The 23405-nt window shown below is 43.3% G+C and overlaps 3 protein-coding genes and 1 long non-coding RNA gene across 8 annotated transcripts; 2 read left to right on the top strand and 2 right to left on the bottom strand.

The window, feature by feature from the left end:
- The first annotated feature begins 1562 nt into the window (after nucleotides 1-1562).
- LOC124882388 (cytochrome c oxidase subunit 8A, mitochondrial-like) lies at nucleotides 1563-3818 on the top strand. The gene is made up of 2 exons (XM_047388738.1): nucleotides 1563-1803; nucleotides 2736-3818. Exons 1-2 carry the CDS (start codon nucleotides 1678-1680, stop codon nucleotides 2847-2849), a joined length of 240 nt encoding a protein of 79 aa, XP_047244694.1. The 5' UTR covers nucleotides 1563-1677; the 3' UTR covers nucleotides 2850-3818.
- A 956-nt stretch (nucleotides 3819-4774) lies between these two features.
- On the bottom strand, nucleotides 4775-7904 carry LOC124882462 (probable serine/threonine-protein kinase DDB_G0278845). Its single transcript, XM_047388873.1, has 4 exons — nucleotides 7767-7904; nucleotides 7238-7364; nucleotides 6746-6872; nucleotides 4775-5812 (listed from the first exon to the last, which is right to left on the bottom strand). Exons 1-4 carry the CDS (start codon nucleotides 7818-7820, stop codon nucleotides 5692-5694), a joined length of 429 nt encoding a protein of 142 aa, XP_047244829.1. The 5' UTR covers nucleotides 7821-7904; the 3' UTR covers nucleotides 4775-5691.
- A 4512-nt stretch (nucleotides 7905-12416) lies between these two features.
- Nucleotides 12417-22086, bottom strand: asb2a.1 (ankyrin repeat and SOCS box containing 2a, tandem duplicate 1). Of its 5 annotated transcripts, none has more exons than XM_047387135.1 (11): nucleotides 21944-22086; nucleotides 21295-21647; nucleotides 19937-20047; nucleotides 19308-19477; nucleotides 19077-19232; nucleotides 16674-16919; nucleotides 16134-16305; nucleotides 14280-14856; nucleotides 13942-14095; nucleotides 12839-13035; nucleotides 12417-12734 (listed from the first exon to the last, which is right to left on the bottom strand). In XM_047387135.1, exons 2-10 carry the CDS (start codon nucleotides 21630-21632, stop codon nucleotides 12893-12895), a joined length of 2067 nt encoding a protein of 688 aa, XP_047243091.1. In that variant the 5' UTR covers nucleotides 21633-21647; nucleotides 21944-22086; the 3' UTR covers nucleotides 12417-12734; nucleotides 12839-12892. The 5 variants fall into 5 exon arrangements, with proteins under 5 accessions (XP_047243091.1, XP_047243090.1, XP_047243092.1 ...); XM_047387134.1 differs by having other exon boundaries at nucleotides 21858-21975; XM_047387137.1 differs by lacking the exon at nucleotides 12417-12734 and adding an exon at nucleotides 13577-13726 and having other exon boundaries at nucleotides 12897-13035; nucleotides 21858-21978.
- LOC124881540 lies at nucleotides 14763-15648 on the top strand. The gene is made up of 2 exons (XR_007041681.1): nucleotides 14763-14896; nucleotides 15318-15648. It is a non-coding gene; the product is annotated as an uncharacterized LOC124881540 (long non-coding RNA).
- Nucleotides 22087-23405: the final 1319 nt, after the last annotated feature.

Genomic DNA, 23405 nt, shown 5'->3' with positions numbered 1-23405 from the left:
GAGTCAGAGGTAGAAATACTGAATGTAGGTCTGGAACAATTAATCGATTATTGAAATAATTTACTAATTTAGCAATGGAATAATTGTTAACTGGAGTAAACAGAGTGTGAAGCAGCTGGAAGAACAACCTGCTCAGAGCAGTCATTAAGGCAAAACTACAAAAAATATCTACATTTTGCATTTAGGATGAAAAACCTTTGTAAATATGCTCCATCCAGAACTTGAGTGGCAGAGCTTTAGCTTCACCTGGTTTAAATTCTGGAAAACAATCGCCCAATAAGTACCTTTTGCTATCAGATTATTAATGGTTTAATCAGAAAATAGTCGACAGATTAACTGATTTAGCAAAATAATCTTTAGTTTCAGCCCCGGTTTAAATTGAAACTCTTCAGATACACGGATCGGAAACTTTTATCCGTTTATGACCTGCGGGCGATGACTGCTGGTGTGTAATAAGAGCAAAGGGTGATGCTGCATTGGATAAAAATTAGGCACAGTGACAATAAAATGTTCTGTTAATCTTACAGAGAGGTAGAACGGTTCTAAGAAAGGTTCTCACTCAAACCCAGAGAGGATGTACTGAATATCTGACAGAACTGAGACGCAGACAGTGGTACAGATGTTGGTAATGATGCCTCAAAGCAAGAAGGACCTGGAACAGTTCTCCTCAGGTTCTCCTTGTACATCTCTCTGGGTACTCTGATCTCCTCCCACAGACCAGAAACATGCATGGTAGGCTAACCGACCTCTCCTGGGCCTGACCCGACCAGGGTGTACCAGCCCGTCATCCACTCACTAGAGACAGGCACCAGGCCACTGTGACCCGGCATGGATGAGACCTACAGACATCTAATAAAATAGGGACAGTTTTCATATTTTGAAAATTTTGAGCAAGTAGGTTAGACTTTTGAAGAAATTGTTTCATATCACCTTCTGGATTTTTATTGTTAAGTTTCACTTTCCTTTTAACTAAATTTAATTGTTAGAGGCCGTTCTATGAAGGGTGATGAGAACTAGCCATGGCTCTGGACCCTGAGGCAGATGATCTATATTTATTGTTTCTGTTCCTAGCAAAAGAACAGTAAATGCATAAATAAAACACTTATAGAACATTAAAAAACACCAGATTAATCCTTACATGCTGAGAGTCTGGATCACAGCAGGGAAATGGGAAGAACTGACGACTGGATCAGGAGCTTTAACAGCACCATGACCCAAACATGGATTCTGCCTGCTGCATGGCCTGCAGATGTTAAAGCTGATGCAGCCAGATGGTTCATTGTGTTTTCCTGTCATCCATCCGTCTGTCATGTATTTCTGATGCAGAGCAGAGCTCCACCTGCAGTTCTGCTCCAACATCAAACACCTACTTTTCTCAGCCTCATCAGGGCTCTTTGTTCTGCAGAGAAGCTCCAGCAGAGCAGGTTCAGGATAAGCTCCTGGTTTCTGTCTCTGAGGCAGCAGCTGAACGTTATCACATCATCCAGTAGAACCGACCCTTCATTCCGGGAGCTGTTGGTCCGTCCAATCAGCTCTCAGCTGGCTCCTCCTCCTCCTCTTCCTCCTCCTGCCCTCACCCTCAGTTTGACTTTAACCTTCCAGCTGTTCACACAGACCAAGCAGAAGCTCAACATCAGCCAATCACAGAGCATCAGGTGTGATCAGGTGTGGGTTGTCATGACGATGCTAAGCTGTGTCCTGAGGATGGGAAAGTCTTCAAGTTTGACTCGTCCAAAAGAACTCCTGAAGGAGACAAAGAGGATAATCTACAGCAAACCTCCTCGACACCGGATTGGAGCTGCTGTGAGTAACTAATTATTAACCGCCAACTAACCATGATTAACTAATTAATAAGTAATACCTCAGAAAGCAGACTGGAGCTGCTAAAAACAGAAACTGACGGATAATCGATCACTGAGCTGGAGGTGAAGCTCCAGGAGTACTTTCTATGGGTCTGAACTGCAGCTTCACTGAGCAGAGAAGCAGTAGCTCAGCAGATGGCCCGGTCCAGGAAGGTGTCATAGCTAGGCAGAACACCGGACCAGGAGTAGCTTCTATGGAGAGAAACGACAGAGAGAGAACATAAAGGCAATGGCAGCAATAACTGTAGTTAATATATGGCTGTAGTAGGAGAAAGTAGCAGCAAGTTTTAAGCCTAGCCTTAAAAGTAGACAGGGTGTCTGCCTCACAGACTAAAACTGGGAGCTGGTTCCACAGGAGAGGAGCCTGATAACTAAAGGATCTGCCTCCCATTCTACTTCTAGAGACTCTAGGAACCACCAGTAAACCTGCAGTCTGAGAACAAAGTGCTCTGTTAGGAACATATGGACCAATCAGATCTCTGATGTATGATGGAGCTAGATCATTAAGGGCTTTATATGTGAGGAGGAGAATTTTAAATTCTATTCTGGATTTAACAGGGAGCCAATGAAGGGAAGCTAAAATAGGAGAAATATGATCTCTCTTTTTAATTTTCATCAGAACTCTTGCTGCAGCATTTTGAATCAGCTGAAGGCTTTTAACTGCATTTTGTGGACATCCTGATAGTAAAGAATTACAATAGTCCAGCCTTGAAGTAACAAATGCATGGACTAGTTTTTCAGCGTCACTCTGGGACAGATCGGTGGTGCTGTTCAGCTGAAGAAGGTTCTGGAAACATGTTTCAAGGATTAATGCAAAGTGAAACCATTTGGTACCATCTGGTAAACCTTTTCTCTGTTGTTTCTTTCTGACAGCAAAGTTTCTTCGTCATGTCTGTGTTCGCTGCAGCCATGTTGGCTCCGGCTGCCTGGATCCTTCATCACCTGCCAGAATACCGAGAGAGGGCCCAGCAAGTCCCCCGGACCTGACTTTCCTCATCATCATCTTCATCATCATGTTCTGTGTAAAACAGTTAATGTGTACTGAAACCAGTGTGTTAATGGCTTTGGTTCTGAAACCTGCATTTCATAGAAGGTTTGAGATGTTTTGTGTTTGTAATACTGAATTTATTTTGGCATCATCAGCATTTATTATGATGTCATGAGCAGTTCCTCCTACCCTCCAGAGCTCACCTGTCACCTTTTCAAAATAAAAGCGCTCTGTGATTTTGGTCATTTTTCCAACAAATGGAGTGAAACTGAGAGCCGTTTCTATTTGTTTTCTTTCATCTGCTGGATTTATAGAGTTAATCACATCCTGTTTAAGAATGTAGGCTCCCACAGACACAGGAAGTTGTCCTCATCTTCATCACCAGACAGACGATGAAGCATCAACACTCTGGTGTTAAGAGCTGCTGCAGCGAAGCAACAAAAAGTTATTCTGGTTGAAGGTTTAAGAGGTAATTTCTTCAGTCAGATTCATAAACAAGAACCCCCTCTGACCACACACACACACACACACACACACAAACACACACACACACAAACACAGATGCAGTGTGAGACCTCCATCAGCTATGAGAAAATAAACATTGGTCCTGAATACATGAGCAGGAAATGAGGTTTGAGGTAAATAAACGAGTCAGAGATGGGAGCATCAAAAACAGAGATACCAGAAACTTTCCTGTCCCTCCTGCACACACACACACACACACACACACACACACACACACACACACACACACACACACACACACTCTTGTTTTGCTATATGTAGTGAGGACCATGTGTTGACTTCCATTGACTCCCAGTTAAAATGCATTTTTAATAAATTATCACTAAGATTTTTCATTCCTTTGTTTTGAAAATCACTTTAAAATGTAGTTTAGTTGTTTTCCCCTAGCTGCAGATTAACTGTAAACCTGCTGGGATGAAGGATAAATAAACTTTTTGATGGTTGTTTGGTTTTTGGTTTCTGGGTTTTTGTTGGTCTTATTCACAGTTCAAGTTTTGAATCATGTTTCTGTTTATTTTCCTGGTCATGCTTTAGTTTGTCGTCTTCTTCATATTTTGTCAAGTTTGGTTTTCAGATCTGGTTATGCTTTTGCTTCATGTTTTTCTAGTTTCTGTTAGTTTGTGTTCAAGAGTCTCTGTTTTGTTCTGTTAATTCGGATCACCTGCACCTATTAATCTGTCTTCTTGTTTCACCTGGTCACACTCCATAAATATACACCTGTTCTGTCATTCATTGTGGAAACATTTCTCAAACCAAGTCTTGTTTTTTGATCATGCCATTTCTTTCTCGCTAACCTGTTTGTTGTTTTGTTCCTGCCTCCTGCTGTGAGTGAGTTTTTGATATTAAACCTTTTTCACTTACCATCACGCTGCCTGCTCGTCTGCATTCTGGGGTCCTATATCTCGCAAGCCGTAACAGATTTGCTTTAATCACTAGACAAGAAATGATCAGAGTCAATGTTGCTGCCAGTCTTCAACATGCCCAGGGTCTCCATGGTAACCTTTAAAGGAACATTTTTTGTGAAGGAACCACAGAGGATGAAACTGAGACAAAAGATCTTTGCAGCTCAGTTTGTTATTCTGAAAGGTTTCAGAAAGTGCTGCTTCTCTTCTCATCATCCAGGAAATAAATATCTGTTCCTGATCTGTGCTGCTGCAAAACCTCAGGTGCATTTTATCAATAACAGGAAGCAATAGGTAAGAATCTGATAAATGTCCTGTCTTACCAAAACCAGCCACACAGGGACAGTCAGGAGTCAGGTCAGGTTCCTCTGAACAGAAAAACTTAAAATAAAAAAATCCTCATCCATCAGAACTTCATTATCCAAAAGAACATTAACACCGTACATCAGAACTTCTTCATCATCCATCAGAACATCTTCATCATCTAAATTGACTGCTGTGGTTTAGAGTGAAGGACCTAAAGGTGATTTCAGAAAAAAACAACATTAGTTTAAACAATCTGGAGGTTTTGTTTCCTGTTCTAGACAAACAGAAAGAAATCAGAGACTTGAACACATCATTTTATGTAGCTCCAACTGTGAAAGAAGTTTAGGAGGAAGTGAGATAAACTGCTAACTTTAATCCATGAGATTTTGCATCATCTCTGGAGCAGCATCTGTTTCATCAACAAAACCTTCAAAGCTTCACAGGACTAAAAAATAAATCTCAATGTAATGTTCCTCTTCTGTCAGAGCAGAAGAGTCATTTTAAACAACATTTTTCTGACCACAAGAGGCTTTAATTAAATGGACCCTTCAGAACCAAACACGAAGAAGTGAGGTGAATGTATGGAACAGCAGAGCACTGTCCACAAACATGCAGCTACAGAGGAAAGGCTCTCCTGAATCTCCTAAACTCATCTCTCTGCATAGAAAAACTTCCTGCAGCAAGAGTCATTTGTTCTGTTGGGAATGGGTCAGAACCAGGAGAATCTGAATTTGGACAACCAGAGAAAGCATGTGGCAAAGAAATCCATAGGAATGGAAACTCTCCAACATCCCAGCTGGAACATGCTCTCCACAGAGAGTCAGGTGAGATCAACTGGGCAAAACAGGAAGTAAACCAAAGTTTATGTTTCTGTCACCATGGTAACCTCCGCATCACATGCTATCTGGTTCTGTTACCATGGTAACAGATCTGGGACTTTTTTTTAGACATAATGTTTCTCAAACTTCTAAAGAACATCAATAATATTTGTTCAGGTTGGTAAAAATGTGCGGCTCCTGATGCATGATGGGGGTCCTCTGATTGGCGTGAAGATGTTCAGATGTCGGTAAACTTGGCTGAGACACAGTGAGCTGATGGTCCAGGTTTGTTAAAACAGGAAACCAGGAGATGATGCTGATTCCTTAGTTCTGCAGGACCCAGCATTGTTGTTGTTGTTGTTGTGGTTCCCTCCATTGTTTGGTGCATTCTCTCTGGTTCGGTCACGTTCTCTGGCAGAAGAAACACAAAGAGAAACAGTAGGTTTTATAGGACAGGTTTGAAGTTTAGGAGATGAATGGATGTAGATCCTTCAGAGGTTGGAGAAGATGAAGACATGCTTTCACCAGCCAGGCAGTAGCTTCTCCATCATACAAATAAGTATAAGTTGATCCATGAAAACATCTTTCCTTTAATAATAATTAATTAATTAATAATTTAGACTTTACTGATCTCATAATGGAGAAATTGCCCTCTGCATTCAACCCATCCCTTAGAGCAGTGGGCTGCCGTTATGCGGCACCTGGGGAACATTCAGGGTTTAAGGGTCTTGCTCAGGGACCCAGAGTGGTAGGGTGTGGGATTCAAACCAGGCTACTTGTGGCCTCTCCAGGACGCAGAGGCCCTGCTCTCTAACCACTAGGCCACCACCCCCAGGAGTTTACTAATTGGTGTATGTCAGTTTGTAAGATCCATCATTTCATTTATTGGTCACAGATTCACTGAAATCAAATATTAAACAGGAAGGAGAGACGAACATCACACCATCCAGAGCTTCTCTAGTTCCAGTTTCTCCTGCAGACCTTCTGTTTGGAGACCATGTCAAAAACATCTTTACAACATAAACTGAATTCCCTCTAAAACCAGCTCTTATTCCACACCTGATCCAGTAACTTTTCTCGGGTTCTGGTTGCTCCTCACATGCTTACAATGAGAAGATCAGAGGTGTGCCTTACAAACAAAACCATGTCAGCGGTGTTTATTAATTTAGCATGATTAATTTAATCAAAGAAACAGTGACAAACATGTCCCCAACATCACTAGTTAATTGCAGTCAGGTTTCATCTTCACTCTCAGGTTCTGTTTTCATTGATCCAATTATTCCCAAAGGTTCGGTAATATTCGGTAACGTAACTTTCCTCGTCTGTTTTCAGTTAACCACCCACCTTCTCAGCACTTTATAGCAGACGTTGAAGGCCATTAAGAGGATCACAGCGGATGTGGAAATCGTAAGGAAGATGTTCCGGAGCCCCGGGAACTGAAGGCTCACATCTGGAGCATCTAAAGGCCGAACTGCAGCAGCACAGAGAGATGATGGTGAGGAGGAGGAGGATGAGGCCAGGGGGAAGAATCAGGATTAAACAAACAGCTCAGGGACATTTTTTGCTCCACTCAAACTAATTAAAATGTCAGATTATCAAAATAAAAGCCTCCAGTAGCTGCCAATCAGGAGCTGGAGCCGCCCACACCTGGAATATGAATACTGCAGAGGTCAAAGGTGAGAAGGCTGAGACACAACGAGGCTTCGATGGTGTTCAGGTTTGTTTCCTGATTTGTTGAGTTTATGCAGCTGTATCGGTACCAATCAGTACCCATCAAGTGTCCATGCCTATCAATACCAACCAATAAGAAGGTGAATCAAGAGCAGAACTGTTTACCTGTCAGCTCTCTGGGTGGGCGAGGAGGAGGCGGGGGAGGAGGAAGAGGAGGAGGAGGTAACAAGAAGAAAGGACCACACCTGTAGGTTGTCTCCATGACAACATGTGGACACGCCCCCCAGATGATCTGCAGATGCAAAGACATGAGGTGAGCTTGAGTCTTTGTTTTCATGAAGATCAGAACTCCTGAAGGACCAGTTCAGAACCACCTCAGAACCAGTTCAAACCTCTCTAATAGAAACCCTTTCTGACAGGTTATCTCTCTGACATCAGGGCACTGTCTGCCCCCAGTTTGTCCTCTCAGGTTGTAAGCTGATATACTTGGAAGCCAGCAGACAAATCTCAGGGCTAAGTTCTCAGGCCCTTTTCCTGAGTGACAGAACATTTTCTTCTAGTTTCTTTCTGCAAACCATGAATTCTGTAACGTCACGCAGTTGTTTCTATGTCACCCAGTTTGAGCTGTTTCCCCAACGTTTCAGTTGAATTAGTTCTGATGATTAATTTTAAAGAGAAACAGGATGGGTCTTACCTGAGATAAAGGACAGAAGATCAGGAGGAAAACTCCCAGCATCATCAGGGACATAGATCAGATCAGAGCAGATCCTGGTTCAGTCCACAGCTGGGATCTGAAACGAGCTCCAGACACTCTCCATCTGATCCAGATCTGATTGGTCCCAGAAAAAATGAAGAGGTGTGGAGGCGAGAAGAAAGAAATACCAGCTGGGGAGGGCGGTGCATTCAGGTGCAGGTCGTGATTTCCAGCTCTGGCGACTTCACTGACTGATCAGAAACCAGCTGCCTCATCTGAACCTTCCTGAATCTATTGTCTCTGCATCGTTTAATTCTGCCTTCTGCAGTTTTATACGTTCAACACCATGTCATGGTCACTGTCACCAGAAATCTAAGAGGAGCTGGTGGATCTGATCTGACCAGGATCTCCATCTACATCATATTCAATTCAATTCAATTCAATTCAGTTTATTTATATAGCGCCAATTCACAACACATGTCGTCTCAAGGTTCTTCACAACAGTCAGGTTCATACATTCTAATTAATCGTAACCATTGAACAGTTCAGTCAGATTCAGTTATTTATTCAAATTGGATAAAAAGTTTTTCTATCTAAGGAAACCCAGCAGATTGCATCCAGTCAGTGACTTGCAGCATTCACTCCTCCTGGATGAGCATGTAGAGACAGTGGACAGTCACTGGTGTTGACTTTGCAGCAATCCCTCATACTGAGCATGCATGTAGCGACAGTGGAGAGGAAAAACTACCTTTTAACAGGAAGAAACCTCCAGCAGAACCAGAACCAGGCTCAGTATGAGCGGCCATCTGCCACGACCGACTGGAGGTTAGAGAGAACAGAGCAGAGACACAAAGAGAACAAAGAAGCACTGATCCAGGAGTACTTTCTATGGGAAGGAAAAGGAAATGTTAATGGATGTAGCTCCTTTAGTCGTTTCATCTAGAAAGAAAGAACAGATAAACTCTGATCCAGTTTTCAAGGTTAGAGTCTGAAAGAGAGCACATAGAATTAGTCACAGTAGAAGCTCAGTCAGTAGCCATGTCTAGGAGAGAGAAAGGGTTAAACACTGAAATGTGGATCATCTGTAGAAGGTGAGCATTAAGTTGTTGCCAGCAGAAGCTCGGACGATTCCCCTCTCCAGAAAGGTGTCACAGGTAGACACAGAGTCAGGCCAGGTGTAGCTTCTAGGAAGAGAAAAGAGAGAGAACATAAAGTTAAAAGCTGGAGGAAATCCCTCCAGGATTTTCCCCCAGCAGTGTTGTCAGCGGACAGAACGGGCCGCCCAGCCACTGCTCCAGAGGTTCGCTGGAAGCTAACCCTTTGTTCACAGAGCTTTCTTCAAACTTCGTCGTGTTTGGGCAGTGTAATAGAGAAAGATTTAGATTGAAATGATCTAAACGTTTTTCATTTTATGAAGTTTGGTTTTGTTAGTGTGAAACTCAGCTATCTTGGTGCTAGCAGGCTATCTTGGTGCTAGCTGGCTATCTTGGTGCTAGCAGGCTATCTTAGTGCTAGCAGGCTATCTTGGTGCTAGCTGGCTATCTTAGTGCTAGCAGGCTATCTTAGTGCTAGCAGGCTATCTTAGTGCTAGCAGGCTATCTTAGTGCTAGCAGGCTATCTTGGTGCTAGCAGGCTATCTTGGTGCTAGCAGGCTATCTTAGTGCTAGCAGGCTATCTTGGTGCTAGCAGGCTATCTTGGTGCTAGCTGGCTATCTTAGTGCTAGCAGGCTATCTTGGTGCTAGCAGGCTATCTTGGTGCTAGCAGGCTATCTTGATGCTAGCAGGCTATCTTAGTGCTAGCAGGCTATCTTAGTGCTAGCAGGCTATCTTATTGCTAGCAGGCTATCTTAGTGCTAGCAGGCTATCTTAGTGCTAGCAGGCTATCTTGATGCTAGCAGGCTATCTTGGTGCTAGCAGGCTATCTTAGTGCTAGCAGGCTATCTTGGTGCTAGCAGGCTATCTTGGTGCTAGCAGACTATCTGCAGTGCTTACTTTTGTGTTCTGTGTGTGTTTTTAAAGTTAAGACAAACTTTATTTAAAGGGTGATTTTAAACAGAAGATTGATCATAACGCGGTTATGCATTTTAACCCTTTTATTAACGGTATTTTAAAGGTGTGTGTTTGATTCTGGTGCTAAGCTATCAGCTTCTTTGTTAGCTTTAACTGCTGACGGCTTAGGACACGTGCTTGCTGCTAGATAATATTTACCCAGAAAGTTGTTAGTTTTCAGGCTAGTGAATAATAGTCCCTAAACATTATTTTACTAAATCTGATAATTAAGTAAACACCATTAAGACCCATTTCTCCAGAAAGATTTGGCTCTTTTCCAAAATACTTCCTTAAATATTTTACTATTTCGTTTAATAATATTTCTTTAAATATTATCTTAGTAAATAAAATCAGCTAATGAGACACCGTTGAGAAATGGTCATCCAGAAGGTTGGTTTTATTCAGCAGATCATTATTTAAAACATTATTTTATTAAAATAATATTTTATCTGATCTTACATTGTGAATGGTTGTCTAAACGTTTTCTGATTATTGTCTAAGTTAGTTCCAAGACTAACTTAACTTCATTTCCAGATTCTTCAAGATAATCATTGGTTCTCAAACATAAACATTGCATGGTAATGTTGCATCACTCTTTTGGTCATAATTATCAATCATCTTTAATCAACTTGTTTATATTGTACATAGTCCATTAGTCTCCATTATTCTTTCATTCTGCTTTGTAGTTTAGTTGGATTGTTTTAGCAAAGTAAAGAGTTTGTTGATTGAAATATGTTTGACTTTGAGATGACTTATTTTTGTTAATAAATTCTTGTATTTTAATAAATTGTGTGAATTTATTCCATATATGTGCAGAGTTTATGCTGTTTAATAATGTCAGAGCTCGTCTCACACCTTTCTATTCTGTTCTAATACCATCACCTTACTGGGCTGGTATTCACAGGACAACCCTTAACAGACCCAAATATTATTTGATCAAATTGGAGCTAAATGGGCTGCACGGTGGCGCAGTTGGTAGCACTGAAGGTCCTGGGTTCGATTCCCGCCGGGGTTCTTTCTGCATGGAGTTTGCATGTTCTCCCCGTGCATGCGTGGGTTCTCACCGGGTACTCTGGCTTCCTCCCACAGTCCAAAGACATGCCTGTTAGGTTAATTGGTAACTCTAAATTGACCTTAGGTGTATGAATGAGTGTGTGGTTGTGTCTGTGTTGCCCTGTGATGGACTGGCGACCTGTCCAGGGTGTATCCTGCCTCTCGCCCATAGACTGCTGGAGATAGACACCAGCTCCCCCGCGACCCACTATGGAATAAGTGGTAGAAAATGACTTACTGACTAAATAATATTCTCAGATTCATGATCACAACATCTTTATGAAGGGTCTCATGTCCTGTTGATGGTGTTCAGTTTCAAGCCCTCCAGGATCGGTGTGGGACATCGGGTCATATGCCTTCTTGTAGTCGGTCCAGGCGACGCCCGGGTGTGTGACTGGTGTGTCAACCAGTAGCCAACACTAGATTCTTCTTGCAATTAGAGTTAGTTAGAGGCAAGGGACCTGTGGTTGAGTTTATCCTCCTTATGGCAGTCCACTGACCTCAGGAAAAAATGTGTTGGGGAACCAGAATGTTCTGATTAGAATTGGGCTACCAGAAGACACACATGATCGAAGAGAAACAAAATAAATATTTCTAATTATTTTAGTCTGCTGGGAAAACTGTTTTGAACATGTAGAGGTGTGCACACCAAGCCTGAAAAGATGTACCAGGACTGAGAACACACAGTGTGTCCACAGAAAGCAGACTGATTAAAAAACGAATCACAATAATTACTGATAGATTAGTCCACATTTAAAATGTTCACTAGTAGCAGCTTCACTTTGGTACTTCTGGCTCCTTTTCAACTCAACTTGTGTCCGTGTACATGACTGCAAACATGAATGTGCAAAGACGTTGGTTGTGAAGCCAAAACCATGAATTTCGATCTGTGGAGGATTCTCATGTAAAAAAGGACAAAATACAAACCGCTAGCAGAACATGATCCAAACATGAAAGCAGTCTCTGCCAGCAGGATATTTTGGGTTGAGGGGTCTATGGCTGAAGGGTTCTGGGTGGGGTTCTAGGCTCAGGGCTTCTTAATAAGGGTAGATCAGAACTTATTGTGGCCGGTGTTGAGGGTGGGTGTAGTTTTGGATCATGTTTGGAGGGTGTTTTGGGTTTGTTTATTGTTGGAAGAAATTTACAGTTTTGTGTTTTGGGGGGATTAGGGGCTTATTAGTGGACGCTGAATGTAGGTTTCTGGTTGTGATGTAGTTCTGGAGCTCCCACAGTTTGGATCATTTCCCAAATAAAACATTTTGTGAACTTTTTATTGAACATCAACAGCCTCAGAGCCCGATCTAAAGTTCCATCACACATCATTCCAGCTTGTGGTTGAACAGGTGAGGAACCAATTATTGATCTTATTCTCACTGTGTAGAGATTGAGGTGACCTCAGCTCAGCCACCGTCATGTTTTATTGCAGGTTTCATCAGTTTCTTGTCTGATGCAGCAGCAGATTCAGGGCAGTGGTAATGGAAGGTTATTGACCTTCACAGATTAATGATCAATGATCAGCGCCTGCTGCTCATTAAAGTTTCAGGCTAGTGCAGTAAAAACGGTTTAATGACACATCAAAACATAACATCATCTGTTCAGTTTCTATGACAACAACCAGCTAATTAATGTCCCGTTGAAACACAGCAGTGAGATCATTGGTAAAAATGTTCCAACCAATCAGAGTCCATGTGAGAGTCTGATGGAGACCTGCAGTCACACCTTTATTCTTCATCCTCCTCTTCTTTCATCGGTGGTGGTGTAGTTTGTGTTTGCTTTGATTCATATTATCCGTTTCTGATTTAGTTCATCCTGGAAGTTTCCCAGATAGTTTTTCTGTGCCCGAAGCTCCAGGTGCTGAAACATCCTCTGGAAACAGAAATCATTTGAGCAGATGGAAGCAGGAATAAGTCATCAATCCCAGCCCATAACAGAAAAATGTTTATGAAAGCTAAATAATAACATATCTGCACCTCAGCTTTTAGATTTCAGCAGTTACAGTATCAACAGTCTTCTGGTCCAGCTAGTCAGCTTTCATCATCCACAGACAACTCCTGGTGTTTCAGGAAACGGATCAGACCTCCAGGAAGTGGCAGCTTCTTCAGCTTTCTACGTCCAACAAGCTGCAGAATCTGCAGCCTGCAGAGCTGCATCAGTGGCCGTGGTGGAGCTGAAACATATGGGGACTGGTGAGACTGGAAACAGGCCTGATAAGCCAGCAACACTGACCTCCAGTTATGTGCAAAATAACAGCCGTCTGAGATCACTAACCAGATCAATCACTGTTTCTGACAGGAATTATATTATTTAATGGATAATTTAGGTAAAGTGGAAGAAAAGAAACCCATGGCAAGCATGCTGTGGTTCTGGGTTTTAGAACCAGAAACTGAAAATAACAGCAGTGTGGAGTTCAGTCAGCTAGGCCTGTGAACAAACAGGAGTCAAACAGGTGGTCCTTATTTAAGGAGAAAGGCAGCAATTGTTTGACCTGCTGCTTATAGAGAATTTATCTCTAAAAATCTGAATGAAATGGATCGTTCCAGATGTGGCTCAGAAGAACCGTGTACTCTGATTAAAAAATGGACTGGAGGGGAAAAGACATATTAAAAAGTGCACAAATGATGCTACTAATCTAAAATGATCTCAAATGCTTTAAAATGGAAACTAGAAACAGAGATGTGGAAAAAAAACAGAAAACCAGCAACAATTACAGCAACATTCCAGGCAGTGGTCCTCAACGCTCATCCTCAGGGCCTGCTGTCCTGCAGCTCTCAGCTGCTGCACACCTGACTGCACATCTGACTTCAATGCAACACTTGGTGGCAGCTGAGGAGGTCATGCAACTGTTTGAATCAGGTGTGCTGAAGCAGAGACACATCAAAAACATGAAGGATAATGGGCCGTGAGGACCAGGGTTAAGAACACCTGATCAAAGCTAAACCAAAAACTAACTCAAAATCAGTAATATGACAAAAAACAGAAACACTAGTAACATAAACCAGTAACAAACCATCAACTTGGCAAACAAGTTCTTGGCTTCATCAGATCAACAAATCAGGAAATATTCATTGATTACCTGCTTTCTCCTTGATGTTGCTCCACCCAGAGTAACTGTCCAGGTGTTCCATCAGTCTGGAGCAGAGAGTCACATGACCAACGTAGTCCAACAGGACATCAACGATCGGCCCCACCCACCGAGAGATGGTTGCAACAGAGATCATCTCACAGAACTGTCAATCAATCAATCAATCAATCAATCAATCTGTTCCACTTTCCTGAACTCTTTTCTAAAGTGATGTGTTTGCGCTGCTGTAATCTGATTCTCTGGATCTCCTGGGCTGCCATCTCCTCTGAGGGAATCCTTCATTTAGATAAGGACCATGCATGAAACACCAGAACACCTTGTGAGCTCACCTGAACGCCCCTCCTCAGCGGTGCCTCTGTCAGAATTCGATCCGAGTCATCATTCCAGTTTGATTGACCGGTTTTTAGAGGTGGATGAGGCCGGTTCCCGTACACGCAGTCGAAGCAGGGCAGAGCGTGGCCTCCGTGGTCAAGCAGGTACTTAAAGAGGGGAAGGTACTTCATGGAGAACATGTAGACTGCCGGGAAGGTGGTGGGATGGGTGGGGATGGCTGCATTGATGTCGGCATCGTGCTCCACCAACAGCTTGACTATCTGAATGCAGCCCATCCTTGAAGCTACCATCAGCGGTTTGAACATGTCCAGGTTTGGGTCGGCGCCGGCGGTCAGCAGCATGCGAACGGCCTCGATGTTGTTGTTGATGACGGAGAAGTAGAGTGCGGTGCTGCGGCGGTCCTCGTACAGCCTCATTCTTTCCTCTGACAGCTGAGCATTGACGTCAAAGCCCGCATCAATCAGCATCTCCAAAGCATCGTCACGGTTACGCTCTGCCGCCAGGTGCAGTGGGCTGATCCCAGTCCGCCGGACTCGGGGTCTACTGGTGACTGGGATCAACATCGAGACGATGCTGGAAAAAAAAGAAGAGCTGGGACCAGTCTGATTGGATGGTAAATGAAACGGGGAAGATGTTTCTGGGCATTCGTTTGTTCTGAAATGCTGAAAGCAGCAGTTTTACCTGATGGTCTTTATTGGTTTATTTAATCTGGAGGTCAGTTTTAAACAGATCTTTATTTTGTCTTGGTTAACTGGTTTATATGACCAAAACAATCATGTCTCTTAGGTTTTCTGACTCCAGGTTCATGGGAAAAAAGACAAATGTACATCTGGCCCCAGAAACCCTAATCTACAGGTTAGGGTTAGGTCTTTCTGGCACACTGTGGTCAAGGCAGATAGTCTATCCTGGTCTATCTATGATCCAAACTCCATGCTAGACTTTTTAAGTTTATTATTAACTTACCAACTAGCAGCCTACAGCATGCCACTGGAAAACATCATTTTAAACAGAACATTTCTCACTTTGTTTTATAGAATCTACATTATAGACTAGAAATGGACCAAAAAAATGAAAAACTCTCAACTGGCAATACAAAGGGATCAGGAAGCAGCAGCTTCATGAATGTGTGATCCATTTGAAGATCACCTATTCTGATGCAGCTGGGAGGGACTGCTGCTCAAACACTCAGCAAACTGTTCCACATGCAAACACATCAACCTATAGTGAGACTATGTTTTAAACATGTTCTGTCTTGGCACTATAGGTGTACCACATGTGCCAGTGCATATGTAGGCAACCAGGGATCCATCAGTCTTGTGTTTGTATGACATTCAACCTTTTGGATGATTTGCATGGATGTGTGTGTGCATGCCTGTGATTTTCCCATTTGGATCGCACAGTCCATGGAGCCCATTGTTTTGGTGGTTGTTAAGGAATACGGCTGATTAGTTTCTGCCTCAGATGATTTGTACAGCTAAGAACAAGTCATTTTAAAGATGTTAGTGGGAATTTTCTGTGTTTTTCTGGAACCATACAAGGTGACGAAGTAACAACAAGGAAGGTTTAGCCTTCTCCATATGTTGGTAAAAAGCAATCAAGTATTTCTCTGATGTAAAATGTACAGGTTCTGTGCTGAGTTCAGAAATAACCACAACCTTCTGTTTGATGTCAACCTGACCATCTAAATTCCCTTTTTTTGCATAAAACTGGATTAGATCAGAAGCTATGTCTGATTAATTCAGTGTCATGAGAGGTTTGCATTTTTGTTGTTCTTGTAAAATCTGCAGCTTTGTCTCTGCTCAGGATCTGTAAGAGTTTGCAAGTTTAAATCTTGTTAAAGGCTTACTTACGCATCACTTCCTCTCTGCGCAGCTATATGAAGCGGCAACATTCCCGTTTTTCCAGGCTTGTTGGGATCACCTTTCTGAGACAGAAGCAGCTGCACGACGTCTTCATGTCCCATTTTAGCAGCTTCATAAAGTGCTGTGGCTCCATCATCAGCCTGAGTGTTGACGTCTGCACCTGCAGGAACAGGTGACATTCCAGGAGTCAATGTATTCCGGCGAATCAGACATTTACTGTTTGGATCTGAGATGGGACCCAGAACATTTTAATAATCATGAACATTGGCCACAATCAGGTCTATTTTGTAGGACCAGGTCCATCATTGAAGAGCACCTCGGTGAACCTTTAGTTAGCAGTAGCAGAAGTGTAGTTCTCTATTGTTGTTATCCAATTTTTGGATTAGCATATCTGTTTCTGGTGGTTCAGACTCTGAGCTGAATCAAGGCCTAGCATGGTTTGGACCTGCAGGGTCCTTAGCCTCAGCTTCCAGCAGCAGGATCTGTAAAGACGTGCGTTAGATGTTCACACAGAATCTTTTCAGATACCATGTTTGATGAGAAAACGCAGCGTGGCCAGCTGCCCATTCTGAGCGGCGGTGAAAAGCGGGGTGATGCCGTACATGTTGCGGAGGTTGAGTTTGGCTCCGGCCTTCAGCAGCATCTCACAGATTTCCAGATTGCCTCGAACCACGGTTTCCTGTAGAGCGGTCCAGCCTTGAATGCACCGGGTGTTTACGCCCACTTTGTGGTTCAGCAGTGCCGCAACAATCGCACCATTGCTCCTTTCACAGGCTGCAGAAAACAAAACATACTTTATTAAATAAAAATGGATAGATGGATGGATGGATGGATGAAACTTTCTGTTAATAGCATTAGATTGAATAATTTATGAAGAGAACAGCTGATTGTTGGAGGAAGTATCCTTGTCAATTCCTCTACAAAACACTTCCTGTTTTTAGATCTCTAAAGGAGTGCCACAGGGCTTGTTCACGGGACCTATTTTTTTCTTCATCCAAATTAAAAATCTGTGCCAACCTGTCAAAAATAATGAATTGTTTAATTATTTAATTTAATGCAGATGACAATATGTACAGTATCACTGGTTTTCCTTACTAATACAGTGCATGGTCAATTCAAATGGATCTAAATGTTTAACAGAAGACAGAACTGGAATACAGGGCAAGCCAGGCATGTCAACACTCTGTCGAAGAAGCTAAGAAAGTATGAGAGAGACAATGAGGTCTGATTCCATCTTGCTGAAATAAGCACAGACTTCAGATGTCTTGTTGAAACGTGGACTCATCTGGCCACAGAAGACTTTTTCTCAGTCATTTTGTCCATTTGAGATGAGGTACAGGGGTTGGACAATGAAACTGAAACACCTGTCATTTTAGTGTGGGAGGTTTCATGGCTAAATTGGACCAGCCTGGTAGCCAGTCTTCATTGATTGCACATTGCACCAGTAAGAGCAGAGTGTGAAGGTTCAATTAGCAGGGTAAGAGCACAGTTTTACTCAAAATATTGAAATGCACACAACATTATGGATGACATACCAGAGTTCAAAAGAGAACAACTTTTTGGTGCACGTCTTGCTGGCGCATCTGTGACCAAGACAGCAAGTCTTTGTGATGTATCAAGAGCCACGGTATCCAGGGTAATGTCAGCATACCACCAAGAAGGACGAACCACATCCAACAGGATTAACTGTGGACGCAAGAGGAAGCTGTCTGAAAGGGATGTTCAGGTGCTAACCCGGATTGTATCCAAAAAACATAAAACCACGGCTGCCCAAATCACGACAGAATTAAATGTGCACCTCAACTCTCCTGTTTCCACCAGAACTGTCCGTCGGGAGCTCCACAGGGTCAATATACACGGCCGGGCTGCTATAGCCAAACCTTTGGTCACTCATGCCAATGCCAAACGTTGGTTTCAATGGCGCAAGGAGCGCAAATCTTGGGCTGTGGACAATGTGAAACATGTATTGTTCTCTGATAAGTCCACCTTTACTGTTTTCCCCACATCCAGGAGAGTTACGGTGTGGAGAAGCCCCAAAGAAGCGTACCACCCAGATGTTGCATGCCCAGAGTGAAGCATGGGGGTGGATCAGTGATGGTTTGGGCTGCCATATCATGGCATTCCCTTGGCCCAATACTTGTGCTAGATGGGCGCGTCACTGCCAAGGACTACCGAACCATTCTTGAGGACCATGTGCATCCAATGATTCAAACATTGTATCCTGAAGGTGGTGCCGTGTATCAGGATGACAATGCACCAATACACACAGCAAGACTGGTGAAAGATTGGTTTGATGAACATGAAAGTGAAGTTGAACATCTCCCATGGCCTGCACAGTCACCAGATCTAAATATTATTGAGCCACTTTGGGGTGTTTTGGAGGAGCGAGTCACTATCCTGCAAGAAGAATGGCTTAAAATCCCTCTGACCACTGTGCAGGACTTGTATATGTCATTCCCAAGATGAATTGATGCTGTATTGGCTGCAAAAGGAGGCCATACACCATACTAATAAATTATTGTGGTCTAAAGCCAGGTGTTTCAGTTTCATTGTCCAACCCCTGTAGTGTCCTCCAATCCCAGCTGTGCTTCTGTGCAGAGTTCATATAAGATTTCTTGATTATGGAATACAGTTTGAGGTCACATTTCTTGATGCAGAGGTCAACTGTGTTAATAATGATGGTCTTCCAAAGTTCTTTCAAGGTACTCCTGAGTCCACATGGGTGTATTGATCACAGGAACATGATGGTTTCTCATGCAGAACTGGCTGAGGGCTCAAGTACCGTCCAACATACTGTAAACAGTAACCTTGTCTTCATAGCAAGGGACCAAACTGCAGTTTATCTGGACACCACCAACATTGGTGGTTATCTAATGATGATCATCGTTCTTCAAACATTGATTTAAACCTATACAGCTGTCTGTTGCTTACCTCTGTACAGCGGTGTCTCTTTTTCATAGTTCGGGATTTCAGGGTCAGCTCCATTTTCTAGCAGCACTTGAACGCATCCCTGCTGCACTCTGCTAACGGCGACCAGCAGTGGCGTCTCGCCACAAGATGTCCTCTTGTTGACCATTCCTGGTTGAGCTAAGCACAGCAGAAGCCATCACTCTTTATGACATCATGGTGTCCCTCTGTGGGTGTGTCCAGGTGTGAAGCTACCTGAAAGCAGCATCCGCAGACAGGAGTCCTGTCCAAACCAAGCAGCTTGATGAACCGCCAGCCAGCCCGGTTTACTTGGCAGCATCAAGTTGGTTCCCGGACACATCGCCAAGGCTTTCACTTTGCTAGGGTTACCTTCACGGATCGCCCGGAACAGAGGTTCCTCCTCCCTGTAGGGACAAAAAAACGTTAGCACCCTCCGGATCAGCTAGTTACCTGTCTCTGATTTAATCATCTTCCTGAGCCTTTCTAGAAGACAGCAGGACTTGTATTTGGTTCTTGGAGTCCAGTCTCTTTTAAAAAGCCATTTCCGCTAAAACCGACAGGAGTTCAAAGGTCCTAAAGTTCTAAGGAGTCAGAGTTCAGGAAGGTCAGCCCTGCAGACATGACCTCAAGATGTGAAGCAAAGCTAATAAAACTGAAACTGCTACTGAGGTTAGTACTGAAGAAACAGATGATACACGGTAGATCTTCAAGAACCAAGAAACCAAGCATCTACATCTTCAGCTGAGACTTCCTACCTGTCTCATCTCCACACCTGATAACAGGCACAGGTTTCTCACCTGTACACCTTTTTCATTTGGTAGCTCAGCTCAGTCAGGTGGTTTCACATGCAGAGGGGAACTCACTCTTCAGGTTCTGGAGCAATGTGGACCAAACTGCCGTCTGTTTTGTAGTATGCCACCATCCTCTTCCCAGAACCCGTCATGAACCGACTCACTGTTCCATTAAACGTCTTTCTATCAACATCCGAAAATCAACCAATCAGACCACAGAGACATATCACAGCAGACAGTCAGAGCACAGAGACATTAATTTATAATTCAGATGTCCATTACGCCAACCTGAGATGTTTCTATGCATCAAATAAAATCTAAATAAAACCATTCATTTACAATTAATGTGCCAGGCATTCATACAAAGCAGAGTTTTAAAATATTACTGGGAACTGTGGTACATTTCTTTAGTGATCATTTACGGACATGCCTGCATGGTTGTTGGTGGTTAGTGCAGCTGCCTTGCAGAGAGAAGGTCCTGGGGTTGTGTCAATGGCATGCATGGATTGCTCTCAGTCATGTTTCTGTCCTGTGTTCTAAACCCTGCGGTGGGTTAGAATCTAGACCAGCAGAACCTGCCTTTTGTCCATCTGGGTGATACTCAGCTGATACGCCCCACCCTCAGAACCCTGCAAGGATTAAGAGTGTCCAGAAACTGCTAGATGTTTAAAAGATTTCAGGCCTGCAGATAGTCTGACTGAAGACTCACTAGATTGAGGTTCTTCTGAGGTTTGTACATTTCTGACTGGAGGATCAGAATCTGAGCTTCCATGGAACACCTTCTTTGATCCATGCAGCTCCTGCTGAGCAGCATCTTTTAATGAAGTGCTGGAAAAGCTTTCCTTATTTCAGTGTGTCCTCAGGGAGAAAACAAATGAACCAAAAAAAAAAGTCTCCATCTGAAGCTGCATCAGATGAGTTTTTCTGTGTCTTCACGAGCTCGTTTAACTCTGACCTTTAACTTGATTCTGATGTTTCTGGATTTTATTACCGAGGTCTCAGCTGTAATCTCATATTCTCACATTGCACATTTTAATGCATTCCAAACATCAACAGCATTACATCCAAGGTTTCCACAGCAGTGGCTGGAGGTCACCTGGTTCCTCAGGTTGTTGTGAGCTGTGAGTCGTTTTTAGGGCGCCTTGTGTGGATGTATGAATGCAGAGCAGTGTTAAAACCAATTACTCAGAATCTGGGTGCCTACCTACATCCTGGAGGTCCTTCATGTTCTTCTCATTCTAACAAATATTTGTGTTGCACATCATCCTTAGATGTATTAAGATCTATGTTCAGAGGTTCATATGTAGACATAATACTGTGATGTTCAGAGTTAGTTACTCAGTACTTTAGATGAATTTGCAGACAGTTGGATCTCTAAAGCCCACAGTTTGTTCCAGCCTGCAGAAGAAAAGGAAATCAAAGCTACTTACAGGTCAGGAGGCTTCTCAATGGGAGGGTTTGGAGAACTGTACTGAACACTCGTCTGGGGCGCAGGTAGATTTTGGCTGCTGGATTTTGGACGTTGGTATCTGTTGGTGTTTGGCTGGTTCGGCTCGTTGTCCTGGAAACGTGAAGTCTGTGTGGTGGCGGTGGTGGTTGGAGCAGTGGCGCTGTCGTCTGTGGAGGCGATGCGGTGTGTTTCCGTCAGACTGCGCTCAATGGCGAGTTGCAGCAGTTCGTCATCACTCAGATTACTGTAGAGAGAATAATCCTCAAAGGCCACAGAAGAACCTGCAGAACTAGAGCGAGAGATGCCGGCTGACGCCATAATAGGTCCAACTGTCTGAAACAAACAAGAACAGATGAGACTTTATTCTTCAGGCCTGTTCATCAGGCTCATCATGAAGATTCAGTGATTTCCTCCAAGATCTCGTGCAGTCTAAAATAAAAAAACAATAACTTCCTCCTCACTGGACCTGGACGTAAAACTGAGCAGAAACAATTAAAAACTAAAGTTTATACTCGTAAAATCATGGAGGAGGGGAATAAATACCATGACCAGGACACTCAGAGCTGCATTTCAGAACAAACCAGATGGATCTGAGTGGAGGATTATCCAAAGAAGAAGCAGCTGCTCACCTCTCCAGAGAAATCCACAGTTTATTCCAGAGTTGTTCTCTTGCTCTGTCTTGTTTATCCAAACTTGACCCCGTGAGGGTGCCGGCGCTGGGGGAGGGGCCTGTTCCAGGTTATTTTAAGGATCTGCAGTCAGACCAGCTGACCTTTTCTCGGACTAAAGTTACAGAAGGAGTAGAATAAAAACAGCTGACTCACACTGACTCAGGCTGCAGGAAAACTGATTATTTCTACAGATAAATCTGGATTTTACATGCATGTTCATCTGCTCAGGGTTCCTCTCGGCCAGGTCCGTGTTCAGCACCAAACCATGTTCTGAAGCTCTAAGGTAGTGTTCTGTTTAAGCATCAAACAGCTTCAGTTTTGGTCTCCGTGTTCTGATAAAACTTCTATTGAAGCAGCAGAAAACGATCATTATGTTGAAACAACTGTCAGGATCTGCTTCATTTTAACAGCACTAAATAAAAACATCCCTGAAACTTTCAATCACATGAGGGTCAGAGAACCAATCAAATTCCTTAAAAATAAACTACAGTGCAGTCCAGACAAATATCCTAAATCCCTCCAACAAAACCGGAGCTGAAGAGGACATTATTACCATCAGTTCTAATTATAATGAGGTGATTTCAAGTGATCCTGGACTGATCCTGACTGGGGAATCGCTGCCCTGCAGGGTCTCCTCTTGGGCATTCCCAGGCATCTGAGGGGGGTTGATAGATGTGGTTTCTGCTGTGGTGGTACAGGTGGACTGTACCATCCTGATGGTGGACTCCCTGTCAGGATCTGTGCTTTGTCTGTTTGTTTGGTGCTGTTACTGTGCTTAGCCCCTAGATGGCGTGGAACCTGGAGGAGAGGTGACAGGTGTTCATCATTCCCTTGATTACCTGCTGAGGAGTATATTAGGAGGAGGCTGCCAGCTACTCACTGTCCCTGAGTGTTGTCCCTTAGTGGTACAGCTCAAGCAACATTGCCTTGTCTTGTTCTTGCCTTGAACTTTAAGTAATTTGAATTTGTTACCTTGCAGGATTACTAGAACCTGACCTTGCCTTTTTATGTGGAACTCTGCCTGGATTAACCACTTCTGGAAAGAAGCTATCAAGCTCCATGATCAAAGACTCTAGCCTTTCGTTACTTCATTGGACCACACCGGTCAGCAGCCTCCTGAATTCTTCACTTCTTGGATCACCCTTCAAGAACCTTGTCCACCCTCCTCCTTCCACTGCACCAACTTCTGAAAGCCCTGGACCATCTTATCATCCTGGCACACCATTATTCCACCATCATCTGTCTCACGGGTAAACAACTATTTGGTCTCTCCGCTTCACACCTCTGGCGGATCATTCCACCAACCCAGTAAGGCTGAATTATTATTCTTGAGTTTTGACCCTGAGTATTCACTGCTTACCAGCCTGTTTATTTTACAGTTGGTTTCACAGTTCCAGTTCCCCTGCCCATTTCACTACAC

This window comes from Girardinichthys multiradiatus, chromosome 15 (genome assembly GCF_021462225.1).
Source record: "Girardinichthys multiradiatus isolate DD_20200921_A chromosome 15, DD_fGirMul_XY1, whole genome shotgun sequence".
NCBI classification, from domain to species: domain Eukaryota; kingdom Metazoa; phylum Chordata; class Actinopteri; order Cyprinodontiformes; family Goodeidae; genus Girardinichthys; species Girardinichthys multiradiatus.
This window is presented reverse-complemented; position numbering and strand designations above follow the sequence as displayed.

Bases quoted from the DNA above. Each gene is read 5' to 3' on its own strand.
- LOC124882388 (XM_047388738.1), top strand. From the start codon at position 1,678: ATGACGATGCTAAGCTGTGTCCTGAGGATGGGAAAGTCTTCAAGTTTG. The intron at 1,804-2,735 runs GTGAGTAACTAA...TCTTTCTGACAG, and splicing joins GACACCGGATTGGAGCTGCT to CAAAGTTTCTTCGTCATGTC.
- LOC124882462 (XM_047388873.1), bottom strand. From the start codon at position 7,820: ATGTCCCTGATGATGCTGGGAGTTTTCCTCCTGATCTTCTGTCCTTTA. The intron at 7,365-7,766 runs GTAAGACCCATC...TTGCATCTGCAG, and splicing joins TCTTCTGTCCTTTATCTCAG to ATCATCTGGGGGGCGTGTCC. The intron at 5,813-6,745 runs GTGGGTGGTTAA...TTCTTCTGCCAG, and splicing joins TGCTATAAAGTGCTGAGAAG to AGAACGTGACCGAACCAGAG.
- asb2a.1 (XM_047387134.1), bottom strand. The intron at 16,306-16,673 runs GTATCTGAAAAG...CTGTTCCTGCAG, and splicing joins GCGTTTTCTCATCAAACATG to GTGCAGACGTCAACACTCAG. The intron at 14,857-16,133 runs GTAAGTAAGCCT...TTTTTTTTCCAG, and splicing joins GCGCAGAGAGGAAGTGATGC to CATCGTCTCGATGTTGATCC.